This window comes from Podarcis raffonei, chromosome 8, assembly GCF_027172205.1.
Source record: "Podarcis raffonei isolate rPodRaf1 chromosome 8, rPodRaf1.pri, whole genome shotgun sequence".
Taxonomy (NCBI): domain Eukaryota; kingdom Metazoa; phylum Chordata; class Lepidosauria; order Squamata; family Lacertidae; genus Podarcis; species Podarcis raffonei.
This window is the reverse complement of record NC_070609.1, coordinates 29,468,212-29,483,311: the sequence shown is the minus strand read 5'-3', so window position 1 is coordinate 29,483,311 and position 15,100 is coordinate 29,468,212. Positions and strand designations below refer to the sequence as shown.

At 47.2% G+C, this 15,100-nt stretch overlaps 1 protein-coding gene across 1 annotated transcript in view; it reads right to left on the bottom strand.

Moving 5' to 3' along the window:
* LOC128418806 (protein argonaute-1) overlaps positions 1 to 14,243 on the bottom strand; it is a 50,199-nt gene extending 35,956 nt beyond the window's left edge. The window contains exon 1 of the mRNA XM_053398856.1: positions 14,048 to 14,243. Within this exon, the coding sequence (XP_053254831.1) occupies positions 14,048 to 14,072 (25 nt within the window). The 5' untranslated portion in view covers positions 14,073 to 14,243. The remainder of the gene's footprint in view (positions 1 to 14,047) is intronic.
* Positions 14,244 to 15,100: the final 857 nt, after the last annotated feature.

Sequence of the window (15,100 nt, the reverse complement as noted above, 5' to 3'; positions counted from 1 at the left end):
ACCCCAGAGCAAGCTAGCAGGTCGCTTTTTCACCTACCACGTTGAACAGATACTTCCACACTGAAAACATGATTTAATGTAAAGTCATTTAAAAAAACAAAACACCCGCCAGGTGTTGAACAATCTTTCAATGGCCGATTTGAAAGCAGGGCAGGAGCCTCAGGTATTACCCTTCATTCTACTTCCACGGCCAATGCTTCTGTTACTTAAACCCCTGTAGCTAGTCTACAGGAGCCAGAGCGCCGCTGCTGGGTGTTATCCACCACATTTCACCTTAAACACCCCCTGACCCCCATTGCCCAAGAGCACTGCTTAGAGAAAGTAGAGGAATCCTCTTATCCCAAGCCGCACTGCTGCGCTTTGCTTTCTGGCTTACCGGTATACTCTGGATTACTCTGCTGAGAGGCTCCTGCTGCTGCTGCGCTTCCTTTCAACACAGTCTAATTCCTCACTGAGAACAGCGGTTCTAAACCTCAGTGCAGACCACTTGAAAACTGCTGGGGGGGGGCGAGTCTAAGCTGACAACTTAATAAACTTTATTAGTTCTACAAATCAAGGCACATCCACAACTCACTTTTAATAACTTTTGTCTTTACTCTCTAGAGCCGTGGTTCCCAATGTGGGGCACATGCCCCACAGGGGGGCAAATTGATTTTTATGGGGGGGGGAATTCGAGGATGTGTTAGACCAAGTTAATGGCCTTTTAGGCTCCCTCCATGTGAATAGGAGTTCATTTTTTGAATAAGAAGAATTATATGTCATGGGGGGCGGGGGCGGGAGGCATCAGGATTTTAGAGATGCTTAGGTGGGGCAAGGTTGGAAGCCACTGCTCTAGAGTGATGGATGTGACTGTTTTATGAACTAAGATGTTCTGCAAAACTGATCTCCATCTTTGGGGGTGGGGGCAGAATCCCATACAAGGCCAAGTACAGATAGATACAGTGGTACCTCGGGTTACATATGCTTCAGGTTACAGGCTCCGCTAACCCAGAAATAGTACCTCGAGTTAAAAACTTTGCTTCAGGATGAGAACAGAAACTGGCAGCGCGGCAGCAGCAGGAGGCCCCATTAGCTAAAGTGGTGCTTCACGTTAAGAACAGTTTCAGGTTAAGAATGGACCTCTGGAACGAATTAAGTACTTAACCCGAGGTACCACTGTATTTAGTACAGATACCAGTAGATATTTCTCAATGGCTCCACAACAACATTTCCACATATCATAGTTCTAGAACTACTGATATATAAGGAACAGGTTGACATGTTTCTCTGGAATTCGAAAGGGACCATTCTAAGAAGCATCCTTGGGAGCATTCAAGCAGCCTTCTCCAACCTGGTGCCCTCCAGATGTTCTACACTCCCACATAAAACTCCCATCTGCCCCAGCCAGCACAGCAAACACTTTACTAAGGGAAGTCAGTCTGCCACAATTGTCAATGACTTTTAAGAAAGAGCTAAAAACCTCTTCCCATTCTCCTGTGCCTCATTAAATGACGGCTGTTGAGTGCCACTGGGGGGGTTCCTTGCTGATCTGGTTTCGATATCACTGTCTTATACGGAGAGACCACTGAGCCATCTAGCTCAGTAATGTCAACTACTTATTAAGCGTACTTTAAGTGAAGAGAGTCGACACGTACATATGGGACGCGGGTGGCGCTGTGGTCTAAACCACAGAGCCTAGGGCTTGCCGATCAGAAGGTCGGCGGTTCAAATCCCCGCGATGGGGTGAGCTCCCGTTGCTTGGTCCCAGCTCCTGTCCACCTAGCAGTTCGAAAGCACATCAAAGTGGAAGTAGATAAATAGGTACAGCTCCAGCGGGAGGGTAAACGGCATTTCCATGCGCTGCTCTGGTTCGCCAGAAGCGGCTTAGTCATGCTGGCCACATGACCCGGAAGCTGTCTGCAGACAAACGCCGGCTCCCTTGGCCTGTAAAGCGAGATGAGCACTGCAACCACAGAGTCGTTCACAACTGGACTTAACAATCAGGGGTCCCTTTACCTTTACGAGAAGAGAGCCTACACACATATAGATAGGGGTAAACCAGTTAACATAGTATACATGGACTTTCACAAAACTTTCGGCAAGGTACCTCACCACAGACTTCTGGGCAAGCTTCTAGACACATAAAAGAAAGCACTTGTTCAATCAGTGCATTGTTAAACCATTTTTAAAAATGAAAAATCTCCACTGACATTTCCAGTAAGAGAGATGAAACTGACCATTTGGGACAGGAGATTAAACAGGTTATATATATTGAAGGTGTGGAGTTGCAAAGTTCTTCCTTGCCCCCAGAACTTAGGGCTCTCCCCCCATGCACCTTTGCCATACCCTTCCCACATCCTGTGGATCTGGTGCAAAATACTTTTGTGTCCAAGGACTGCCTTGGGGGAAAGGAGGAGTTGAACAAAAGAAAGTATGTGGCTGGCGCACACTTGGCAAGATGGCATGGCTAAGCCCACAGACTATTAAAAAAGAAAACCAGAATCTTTAACACACCCAGTCTGAGAACAGTCTGTGGCAGGGCTCCTGCCGCGTCACTGCACACGTTTGCAGGACAAAAATGAATGGACAAGGCGCAGCTGTGGACTAGAGAGACACACAATGGGGACCAAACTCTCCCAGATTCCCCCAGGGTTCATTCAATGCATCTTCCCTCCTCTCTCTCTCTCTCTCTCTCTCTCTCTCTCTCTCTCACCCTCCTCACCCCTCCACCTGCAATACAGATCAAGTTGAGGATTAGCTGTTGCTTTTCCGCAGTAACAGCCTCAGCGAGATGGTTTGGGACATTTCAAAGGTCTTAAACCACACAGAAGGAGTGAAATTGCTGTGGAGTTGCCAGGATGCCACAGAGTTTCACATAAAACACAAATGCAGATTTGCTCCAGCTTTCGGACCGTTGCCAAGCCCTGTCTCTTGAAAGCCTTGCAGATTAATTAATGAAGTCAAGGAATCAATGCACAGATTAAAAGTGGTTGCCCGTGAGCGACACAACAAGGGGGATGGCTGGCGGGCGAATTATGGCTGGACGGCAGACAAGGGAAGAGTGGCCACGATGCATAAATTAAAGCTCAGCATCCCAGCTGGCAAGATAAGACCCCAGACATTAGCTACACATCACCGCCTGAGAGCCTTGGCACCCAGCTGCTTTCCCACCTCTCTTGTCACTGTACCCTAGGACTTACCCATGGCAGAATGCCTGCCCAAGAGGCAAGAGACACCAACACCCCCAAAGAAGACAGGAAGCTGCCTTAGCCCAAACAAGACTATTGGTCCATCTGGCCCAGTGCTGTCCGCACTGACGGACAAGAAGCTGTCTAGACCAGAGTTTCAGATAGGGGTCTTTCTCTCAGCCCTACCTGGAGATGCTGGGGGTTCAGCCTGGGACCTCCCGAAGGCCAAGGAGATCCTCTACCCCAGAGATTCAGGCCTCCTCCAAAGCACTTTCCCCAAGGCACCATGAAGCTTTTTCAGCCAATACTTGCCCTCCCCCAGAACATAGGAAGCTGCCTTGTTCAGAGTCAGGTCATCGATCCATCTGACTCAGTACTGCCTCAAACTTGGGTCCAGTGTTAGAAACTCAGATATATAAGCTAATCACTGGTCTAAAATGACTGGCAGCACCATGGTTTCAGGCAGGGGAAATTCCCAGAGATGCCACTGAGGATTGAATTTGGAGCCTTCTGGAAGCAAAGGAGGTGCTCTACCACTGAGCTATGACCAAGACAGGGAGCATGTCCATTCTATATACTTGCAATCAGGAGGGCTAGATGCTTGCCTTAAAAATACAGCGGAGATTCTCAAAAAGCTGAATTCAGTGACAATACAAGTCTTTGCACTTTGCCCAGTGCTCCTGCAATATCACAGCTCTGGTTATGCAGCATGCACAGTGGTGGAGGCAGGGAAGTGGGTGAGAAGGTCTTCAAGCCCAAGATCCGCTCCTAATCTCAGCATGATCACAGGTTCTGAGAAAGTAGCATTTGAACATGACTTTTATGTCTTTTCAAGTTCCTAAGAAACCAAGCTCCCTGAGTTCAGAGCTATGATGGCAAAAATACTCAAGGTTCCTGAAATGAGACAGTCAAGATGCACTGGTTTTCCTAATTTTCAAAAGCTCAAGATTGTTCAGTACCTAACAATTTCCAGTCACATCCAGGGGCAATAGCTTCTGAATAGATACTGCAGAATAAGAAGTGCAAAGCTGCCACCTGTTCATTATCTCCAATATGCAGAAATGTGGTATGCAAATTGCGCTCATTGCAAAGCAATTTAAATGAGTTAGAAATTTCATTTTAACACTACCTTGCAGGAATGCCATAACTGTTGCTTGTTTATGTGTTTGAGCTTTTGTGATTTCATAGCAGAGAATATTTTTTTTAAAACTTAACATCACACACACCCTAAAATACTGGAGAGTTTTAGTGGTGCACAGTGGTTAGAGTGCCAGACTAGGACCTGGGAAACCAGGGTTCAAATCCTCACTTGGGTCATGAAGCTCACTGGGTGATCTTGGGCCAGCCTCTTAGTCTAGCCCACCTCACAGGGTTGCTGTGAGGATTAAAAACGGAGAGCTAGCTGTACTATCTTAACCATGGGAAGAGTAACAAAAAACAAAACAAACACTATCATGTTTGGAGGTAGAACCCATGCTTTAAAAGACTGTTTAAGACTTTGTTGGGTTTTTAGTTTTACTAGAGGAAGGATCTTAACCTAGACGAGGGTCCCAGATGATGGAATTTGTAGTCCAACAACATCTGTAGGGCCACCAGGTTTGTACCCCTGCTTTAGCTGAAACTCAAGGAGACTAGCTGAGGCCAACTGAGTTCTGCTCGGAGAAGAACCATTGACATTAATGGACCAAAGTCACTCTTGTTATTACATTTCAATGCATCTATTCTGAGTGTGACTAACGTTTGATATAACTGTCTAGAAATAAGAAGATGACAAGCAATTCCAGGGACCCCGCTGTGCTCCTTGAAGGAAGAGAAGGAAATTAAGAGACTTCCATACTCCACTGTGGCTCTTACCTGTAAAAGGTGAGCCAATGATCTATAGAACAGAAGGGTGGCAAGGGGGGAATCAGCAACCACAATGACCTTAACTTTACCAGATGCAAACACAACTTCCATTTGCACCAATTAAAAACAAAGCTGATTGGATTTCTGAGCGCATTGCTCCACAGAGCTGTTCACAACAGAACGAAATATACAAAGGTAACAATTCAATATATCCACTTTATTGCAACACTAGCCCTAAAAGACAGTTCAAAATAGACTGAAATACACCAGCAGTGAAAAGAAATGTCAGCAGACCCCCAGAATAGAAACCCCCATTTATATTACACGAAGGCCTTCATTAAAAAGTAGGTCTTCAAGGCCCATGAAAATACCACATGGGATGGGTCCTGCCCAACTTAGAGCAAGATCTAATTCCACTTAACTGCGGGGCCACCACCATGGCGGCCCTATTACGAATACCATCCAAACAAATTGTCTTTGCAGATGCAGATGAAACATTTGGGCAACCCAGTCCTAAAGAGCTTGAGGTCATCGCCATGGCACAGTTGCATCTATGAAACACAAGTACCAAAGCCAGCACAGGGGAACCCACAGAGACAGTCACCCCTTTATCAAGACCTGCCCCATTCTCCCTCGAAACAAGGGGGTGCCTCTCTGCATACCTCCACTCACCATGGCAAAGTTGCATTAAGCCTCCACTTTGTCATGCAAATGAATAAGCCTAGGCAGAGGGGCACAAGGAGGGGAAGAAGCCTATTTTCAGTTGCAGCATAACACATCCAGCAGTATGAAACCAGACTTTGCCACTGAAAGATCCCGCAGCAAACTTCTTTTTCCCCCTGCTCACCAGAGGCAGCATATTCCAAAGAGAACGTCCACGTCTGGTTTCCCCCTGAAACCCATCCTTCCCCCCAAGCATCTTTATTTGGGTGTGCAGAGAGAATTCAAGGCCTCCGAACCTCTGTTTTGAGATAATCCCCATCCTAAACAAAGGATTTGTCTTAACAGCTGTCAGCCAGCTCTAGATCAACAGCTGCTTGATGGGGGCTGCCCTGTTAGGAGGGCATGAAATTAACATGTCTATTTAGATCCTTGCACCCCCAACACAAAGGGGGGAGGGGGATGCACCAACGATCCTAGACAACACAGGACACATGGAGTAGTTTTGTTTTCACGGAGGCTTTTGGGAGGATAAACTGCCACCTCCACCCTTTCTCTCCCACATACTCTCCAGCTGTTTCAATAAATTAACTGGGGGCAGGGAGAGAAGTGAGATCCCAAAGGGGAAAGAGGGGGAAGGGGAACCACACACACAGACCCACCGCTTTCCAAACGGCAGCAGCAAAGTTGTGACTGCGGGCAGCACATGTCATTAATCACTCCTCTAGGAACCAGCTCTCAATCTGCCGAACCAAACACACACAAAAGATAGACAGCAAAGTTTCCCATTCACAGGGGGTCCCCAGCACCAGGGGTAGGGGATGCCCACTCCCAGCCACTGCATTCTCAAGTCCTAATACGTTCCAGCATCTGATTTTTAGAAGATGGAATCTAATTTCTAAAATTAAACTTATCCTGCATAGAACTATGGATTAGATTGGATTGGGTTCCTCTCTGGTGCCTACACAGGCTGGATCTAGACACATCAAAGCAGCGTTAAAACACATACGTTTAAACAGAGAAATCTGGTAGGGAAAAACTGGGACTCCACAGCGCCATCTGGTGGCATAGTGTTATAGCACATATACAATGGTACCTCGGGTTACATACACTTCAGGTTACAGACTCCATTAACCCAGAAAGAGTACCTCAGGTTAAGAACTTTGCTTCAGGATGAGAACAGAAATCGTGCTCCGGCTGTGTGGCAGCAGCGGGAGGCCCCATTAGCTAAAGTGGTGCTTCAGGTTAAGAACAGTTTCAGGTTAAGAACGGATCTCCGGAACGAATTAAGTACTTAACCCGAGATACCACTGTAAATCGCTATTTCTTTATCAATCTAGCTGAGTCCACAGTCTTCAAAAAGGAGCAGAAATCAGCAATAAATGCACTGATCAACAAGCAAGTATCATCGGGTTTTGTTGTTTGTTCCATTTGTACCCATTCATCACTCACTGAGGGGTAGTGAGACTCGCCTTTCTCCAGAACCAGTAGTGTTAGCTTTTGTCAGACTTTTCTTTAGAACATAAACTCAAAGTAGTTTGCAAAAAAACAAAACAAACACACATAGACACACAAATAATAACAGTCCAAATTACTAAGCACCCAGAATATGCCACTCCAGTGGTAAAAGATGGCAGTCAACATTGGAGCCGCCATTTTTTGTGGCAGCTGCTATTTTTCTCCATGAAATGCCTCCGCATGACCAATGGTCAGAGCTAACAGGAGTTGGGAGTCAAACAGCAACTGGAGAACCAAAAGTTCCCCACCTTTAAATTACACATTCCTTGAAGCTGTAACAGGCTTTTTGTAAACCTGGGAGAATCAATACTACATGACTACCATTTTTCTTTCTTCCTCATCTGTGGGCATTTATTTTTAAGAAGAATCAACACCTAGATTTAATCTGTATTAAATTACAGTAATCTGCATTAACAGCAAATTTCATTTGTTTAGACAGGCGCAAGATGAAGCTATTCCATATAACTGAGGATATTTTTAAGTAGGAAAAAACACAGTTAGGCATGCAACAAATTCAAAACTCAACAGGTTATTTGCTGTAATTTAATATGTGCCCCAAGCAAAATTCCTAGAAGACAACTCAAGCTATCAGAGCCAGCATGAAGATGGCATTTAAACAAAGAACTTAGAAATCTATGCAGATGAATAAAAGGCAAAATCTTTTCTCACCTAAGTTCTGCAAAGCCGCAAGTTTGCACTCACTGCCTGCTGATGATTCTCTGCTATGCTATGATGAAGTTAATGTAAGCTTGTTATGGATTTGATGCCAAAAACCACACAAATCACAGAGATTTTGCATCACGCAGAGGCCACAGGGCCATACTAAACAAAACAAAGTGTACATTGCTCAGAGTTGGAGCAAGAAGAGACCTCAACATTACATTCTAGTCTACAGTGAAGGAACACATAAAATGAAGCAACCAAAACCTCATTTTGGACCTAGGAAAACCACCATCTCCTTCAAATCAACCATATGGCATGGCAAGAGCACCTAAAATCAGCAGAGCAATAAACAGTAACTACAGGATGCAAAACTTTTCAAACCACACCTGCAAAGGGGGAAAAAACAGGAGCCTGATCCAAGGGCATTCCCAATCCTTTCGTCACATCCAGGTCATACATTTAAACCACATGGTCCCCCCCGCAAAGAATCCTGGGAACTGTAGTTCACAGAGCTACAATTCCCAGCATGCTTAACAGGGTTTTATTTCAGAGGCAGGGTGTTATCCAGAAATAATTCTGTGCTTTTTGTGTTTGGTGCCTTTTCTGTTACTGCAGGGCAGCAACAACAAAAAAAGGTGCCAAATTCAAAAAGCAAGAAATTTTACCTGCGCACAGAACAGAAGAATTGGGAGAACATCTCCTGTTCAGTTTGGATCGGCTGAGCTTACCTGACCCACACCTGATATCATATGACACCAGGTGATGGGCAGACAGGCAGGCATGGTTTAGGGAAAACAATGCTGCAGGCAAAATAAGAAGTTCTCATAGCTCAAGGTTTCCCAGCACTGCCCTAGAGAGCGATCTAATCTAGCATGTTTATTTTACCAGTATTTAGTAAACAAAGCTAAAAACTCATAAGCTGCCAAGCTCGTCTACAACCCGACTTGCAATAGGCATCCATTCATCCTTTTTAATGAACTTGTGAAACTAAACATTTCCCACCCCTACAAATATCACACAGCCACCAATGGTGTGGCTGTGAACCCCAGCTGTTTCGTAAGTCGCAATTCTGTAGGAACTCAGCAAAAGCGGCAGAATTTAACTCTTAAGAATTTTACACTTTTGTCGCTGGACTGAGCCAGATTGGTTATTTTGAAGTGGTAAAAATGATGCAAAATGCTCGACAAATGATTTGCACTTGAAACTTTTGAGTCAAACATCCCCGATCCTACTCAGAGGAGACCTACTGAAAGGAAGGACATGACTAACTTAGTTGGGATGCAATCCTATTTATCTATCAAATTAAAATCCGCCTTGTGGAGTTATCAACACATCCTCAGTTCACATCTGCAATCAATTTGTCAAGATGAGCCATTAGGGTTCACAGCCATCAAACTGTGTGCCATGAGGCGCCACATCTAGAAAGGAAGCAGCCTGCCATACCTCTGCATGCAAACAGGAGCATTCAAGCCACTCTGGACGCAGAGACAAATGCAGAAATGTCTGCTGTTGCATCCCTTAATGAGTGTCTGTTCTCACTTGGCTTCTTCTAAACACAACAACTCACAAAAGATAGGCTCCATAGAGGCTTATTTCTTGATAAGCTATACTTACATTGACACAGATTGATCAAGCCAATACAAGTCATATGGCTAATTGGGCAACACTCTAAATTGCTAGGTTTATCATGGAATTGGAGAGTTGGAAGGGACCCCAAGGGTCATCCAGTCCAACCCCTGCAATATAGAGATATTTTGCCCAATGTGGTGCTCAAACCCACAACTCTGATATTAAGAGTCTCACGCTATACCAACAGAGATATTCCACTGAATACAGCTGAGTACAGCTTAATGCCAAAATTGGCTTTTGGAAAAATCCAACTTGTAGTTAGCCACTTGGCTTCTGGTAGCAAGTAAGAATTGTAACTGAGGCAGCCAGCCAGCCAGAGAAACTTAGAGAAGTTGTCTTTGCTTTTCAAGCTGGAAAAGGGCCATCTAAGCACGTATGGGGTGTGTTAGAAAGTCAGATATATAAGCCAAATTTTGATTGTGCAGATAAAATATCACAGATAGAATTCTACAGGATGTAATGTTAGTGTGTGAAAACAGGCAAGATCCAATGGTCCCCCAGGCATGCACCTCCAGATGGCAAAGACATCAGGCACCATCCAGGCGCCCAAATATATTCACTTGGTCGCAAGTGGCAGATAGCCAGGTGCCAAATTTGCCTAGCACCCGGCAAATTTCGAATACTGGTGCCAGGAACAAATTTTCTTTAAGAATGGACCCTTCCACTTGGTCCAAGGCACCATCTTAATTAATTTCCTTTCTCCAGGTTCAAGCCCTGCCTCCAAAGACATGAATGGACACATGTCTAGTTTCTGAAACAAAAATGGTGTAAGTCCTTCTAATGAGGCAGCTGCCCTGTGCAAGACTAACCATACCCACCCAGAACTCAGTGGGTCTTCCTCCCAGGTAGAGGGGTTAGGATCGCAACCTTCATCACACAAAAACTTTATGGGTGAATTTCCACAAGTTAAAACCAGAAGCAAGCCAGCCTTCACTCTTGGGCTCTGCCTTTATTTTAAAGAACATCAGGAACACAAGAAACTGCCTTCTACAGAGTCAGGCCCCTCCAGGATGTTAGGCAGGAGGGGTCTCTCCAAGGCCTACCTGGAGAGGGAGAGGATTGAACCTGCAACCTTTTGCATGCAAAGCAGATGTTCTGCCACTGAGCTACAGCCCTTCCTGGGACATGAGTACACACCTGCAGCCTGACAAGCAGACAACCAACTTGATATGCCAGCAAACCCTACTCCTCTCTCACCAACCTAACTGGGAAGCAGTTGGAGGACTTAAGACCTAGGAAAGCCATATGAAGTCTCATCCTTTTTAAATAGTGGTCATGTTCACATGTCATAAGCCAGACCTTCTGGTTTACTGAGCCTAGGCAGGGTGCTGGTACATCGCTGCTCAGCTGTCCCTACTTCAGCCCTGCCTTAGAGCAAGGCGAATAAATGAAACAGAAACTTAAAGACTTTGTGTTATGGCTAAACAAGGGGCCGCGATCTATTGCTCCCTAACAAGCCACAATCGCTGGCCAGTCCAAACCCATGATTTGCTGTTGGTTTGCTGTGGCTTGTTAGAGAAAACCAAAACCACAAACCCTGGGCTTGGTCAGTCTGCAAAGCCAAGGCTGGCTGATTTGTTTCTCCTGCTCCTACTAGGGGAAAGAGCAAGCAGAAGCAATCAGGCCATGTGCATGGGCACACAGCTCATGCCCTGTAAACCAGAATAAGCTACAAATAACTCGGTGGCAGAGAACGTGCACTGAGCAAGGCAGGGCCAAGGTTAATCCCCCCAGCATCTCCAGGTAGCGCTGGGAATGCCTCCTCTCAGAGACCTTGGAGAGCAGACCTTGGACCCCAGACAGTGTAAACTGTAGACAATGCTGAGCCTGTGGGACCAGTGTAAGGCAGGTTCCTATGTTTCTAAAACCTGGCTCAGAGTCACATGGAACCAGCCACTATGTAGCCATGGACACACCAGTCTCATCAGCCTGACAGATCACCACCCGCAACACTTTTTTAATAGCAGTGACCCAGCCTAACAAGGCTACTGAGGAGACAATGAAGCAAGAGATCACAAAGCACTTTGCAAGTGTAGTAAACAATCACCCACCTTCCTGGAAGTTAGGTTTTGCTTCTACAAGGCACTATGGGAAAGTTTTTTTTAAAAAAAACCATATCCGAAAAGATGTCAGGAAACTCAAGCATCAATTCTCTTTCCCATCAACCTAGAAGGGCTTTGTGTGTCAATTTAAAGTAGGTCTGAATGCAAGATGTTCTACTTTTGTAAAAGCCAACAAAAGAAAAGGCACAGGCACACACACACACACACACACACAAATACTGATGGGTTTCAATAGCCTTCTGATCACTCCATCAGTACACAAAAACAGGACAACAGCCTCTCCACCAGGCTGGAGTTGCCCTCCAGTTGTTCTGGACTATTACTTGTGCTGATGGGATTTGCTGTCCAAAACACCTGGAGGGCACCTACTTGACAAAGGCTGCAAGAGAGTCTTTCCTCCTCCAGCTACTCAAAGGCTGTGGGCATATCTTCCCCTCAAACCTCTTAGCAATGCCTGGAGGGAAAGGGGGGGGCCACCAAGGACCCAGCTGCTGCCAGCTTCCCTTGTCCTAACAAGGGATCCTTATCTTTCTGCTTCTGTTCCCTCACCATCCAGCTTTCAGGCATGCTCAGCCACTCAAATCCAACCCCCCAGCTTCCCTGATACAGCGAAGGGGGCAGCATGAATGCCTCTATGTCCCCTCCACTAGTCAGCTTCAAAATCATTTCCCAAATCTCAATTAAGCAGCAAGTATCTTACAAAAATGTTTGTGCAAAGATTCAGCATTTTATCTCCTCCTCCTGGACAGGGCATTTGTTTCTCTCTCACACCCACCTTCACACCCCTGTCTATGTAACAAGCAAGGCTTCGCTCGCACACCTAAAGTCAGTTTTGCTCCTGAATCAGCCAGACTCCTTTAAACCCAGGAGACCCAGAGCAGAGAAAGCCTCTCTTAGTGCTCTCCTATTCAGGGTGATTTGTACTGAAGTGAGCTTCCCTCTCTGAGGATCTGCAGCACCACATTCTGCCCTCTTTCAAAAGCTATTGGACCTTTCAAGAGCCATAAGGCATTTCATACCTGCTAGGCCAACATCTCCCCCCACTCAACTTGGGCTTGGATGTGCTAATGCTGCATATTTCTCCTCTGCCTCCACTTAAGTACTCAACAGGCCTCTCTCACCTTGTTGCACATAATAATACTAGTAGTAGTAGTAGTGCTTATATACTGCTTTTTGTCACATTACCTCAAAGTGGTTTACATTTTTTTTAAATCAATTTGAAACAACAGGTCACATCCACATCATACAGTTAAAGCACACAGATTTACGCAAGCAGTCCTGGAAACTGTAGTTTACCACTCACAGAGCTACAATTCCCAGCACCTGTAACAAAATACAGCTAATGGGACACTTTCTTTGGTGGCAGGAGCCATGAACTTTAAATGTATGGTGTGGATGTAACCATGCACAAAGTTAATCCCTGCTCATCAATCTGTTGGAGAGGGGGATGGGCAGCTTTAAAGTCATCCTTGCCTGTTCCTATCCAACACACATAGGATACTGGGGGACGTCCCCAACCTTTCGTCCCAGTGATGGGGTGTGTGTGTGTGTGTGTATTTCTTTTCAATCCTCTCCTTACTGCATTACTGCATTTTGTCCCTCTCAATTTGCTGCTGCTTCCCCCTTTCCCTAGGCAAGAACACCCCCAACGGAAGTGTTTCTTTAGCCCCCAACCCCTCCAACTTGCCTGGGAATGCCCATTTCCTCCCATCCACCCCTCAGGATCCCCTTCTCTTTGCCAACTACTCTTGCAGCCCCAACTGGAACCCATCAAACAACTCCCTCTCCACATGTGGCTCCAGGTGCCCTGGACGCCACGCCGGGACTCCTTTCTCAAACTCCCAAGGCTTCTCATTCTCTCCCCTCCCCCACCGATCCACGTCTCCTCCCGCCCCTCATCCGCACAGCCCCCTCCGTGTCCTCATCCTTCCTGCATCCCCCACGTACGCGCACTGCAAGCACACACACACACGATTTGCCACTCCGCTCCTTGGCAGTCCTCTTTGATCTCACACTTGCACCCGTATGGGCCACCCCCCCCCCCCACGGCACACACATACAGCAGCTGCAGACCCTCCTTTTGTAATCCCCCCACTGACCACTCCTCTGCCTCGGCAGGCCTCTTGCTCCTGAGCTCTCCTTCCCTCAGCAGCTCCCCTAAACCCCTCAAGCCCCCTACAGTCCCCAACACAGCCCGCCCTTCCAAAAAATACCCCTCCCCGCTGTTCCTCAGCAGGCCTCCCACCGTTCTCAGCCCACTCCCCTCAATTGCACTTCTCCCCATAAGCCCCCAAACATACTGCGGCCCACCAAAGAGCTGAACCCAAACATGCAGCGGACTCGCGCTGCCCCCGTGTCTCTTTGCACACCACCCTTGCCTCTCAGCCCCCCTCCTCTGAGTTGCACTTGCTCCCCTGAGCCCCTGGACCTATTGCATCTTCCTCCTTCCAAGATTCCCCCCTGCATTCCTTCTAAGCCGCCCCCCCACAGCGTCCTCCATACCTGCTCCCGAGGGTCCTGCTTCCATCCCATCCACGCGGGCGTCGCCCCGAGCCTAGCGGGGGGAAGAGAGAAAGTCGAGGCGGCGGACGCGGTGCGGGGGGGGGGGCGCTGAGTGATGCCCGCGAGCGCGCGCCGGGACCAGGGCGCCGCTCGCGCTGCTGCAGTCGCAGCCTCTGCTCTGTACGAGGCAGGCGCCTGGGATTCGCAGAGCGCGCATGCGCAACCGCCCGGCCAACCAGCAGCGCCGGCGACGCGTCACAGGAGGTCTTCAGCTCTTCCCCCCCCTCCCCGCTCTTCGCCCGAGATAACTGTCCCTAGGCAGTCTTCACTTCAGGCTCTTTTGAGGAATCCTCCATGTGCGGGGCTATGAGTGGTGATTGCATTGGGGACTCATGGGAAACCGGTAAACGGAGGCGACAAAAGGGAGCCTACCGAGTTACACTCCCGTGCAATCTTTCCGTCTCCTTCCCCCCCCCCAAGGCTAAAAATTCAATAGGAAAGCTATTTGTCCTGCTTATCACTCCATCTCTCTCTGTTCAATTCCATGAATGCTGTTGTGGGATCTGAGAGCGCAGGAGAGAAAAGGAATTTCATCCGTGTCGAGCTGTTTTTGCCCGCTTAGTGTGGAGGTGATTGTTAAAAAAAATACCAGTACTAAAAGCCTAAGAAGAAGCGCTAACCCTGTGTTTTTGCCCCCACCACTAGCTGCGATTGGAAACCGGAAATCTCTGTGCTGAGCCGTTAAGAGTGTAACAGTGCAGCCCTTCCCTCTTCCCCTTTGCCTCAACTCCTGTTGCCAACAAAGGAAAAGGGGAAAGGAATCCTGTGGGTGCCCCCTGGCGGCGACCTAAGGGAGCCGCAAGAACAGAGTAAGGCTCGGGGCCGTATAGGGCATATGCAGCATGGGGGCCATTTTGAAACCAGAACGAGTCTGGGGGAATAACCATCCGAGGCCCAAGATGGAGGATAGTATTTTTTAATGCTTCCCATACATTTTTTTAAAAAAATATGCACTGCAAGTAGAAAACTAGCATAGCAGGGAGAGGGGTAGGC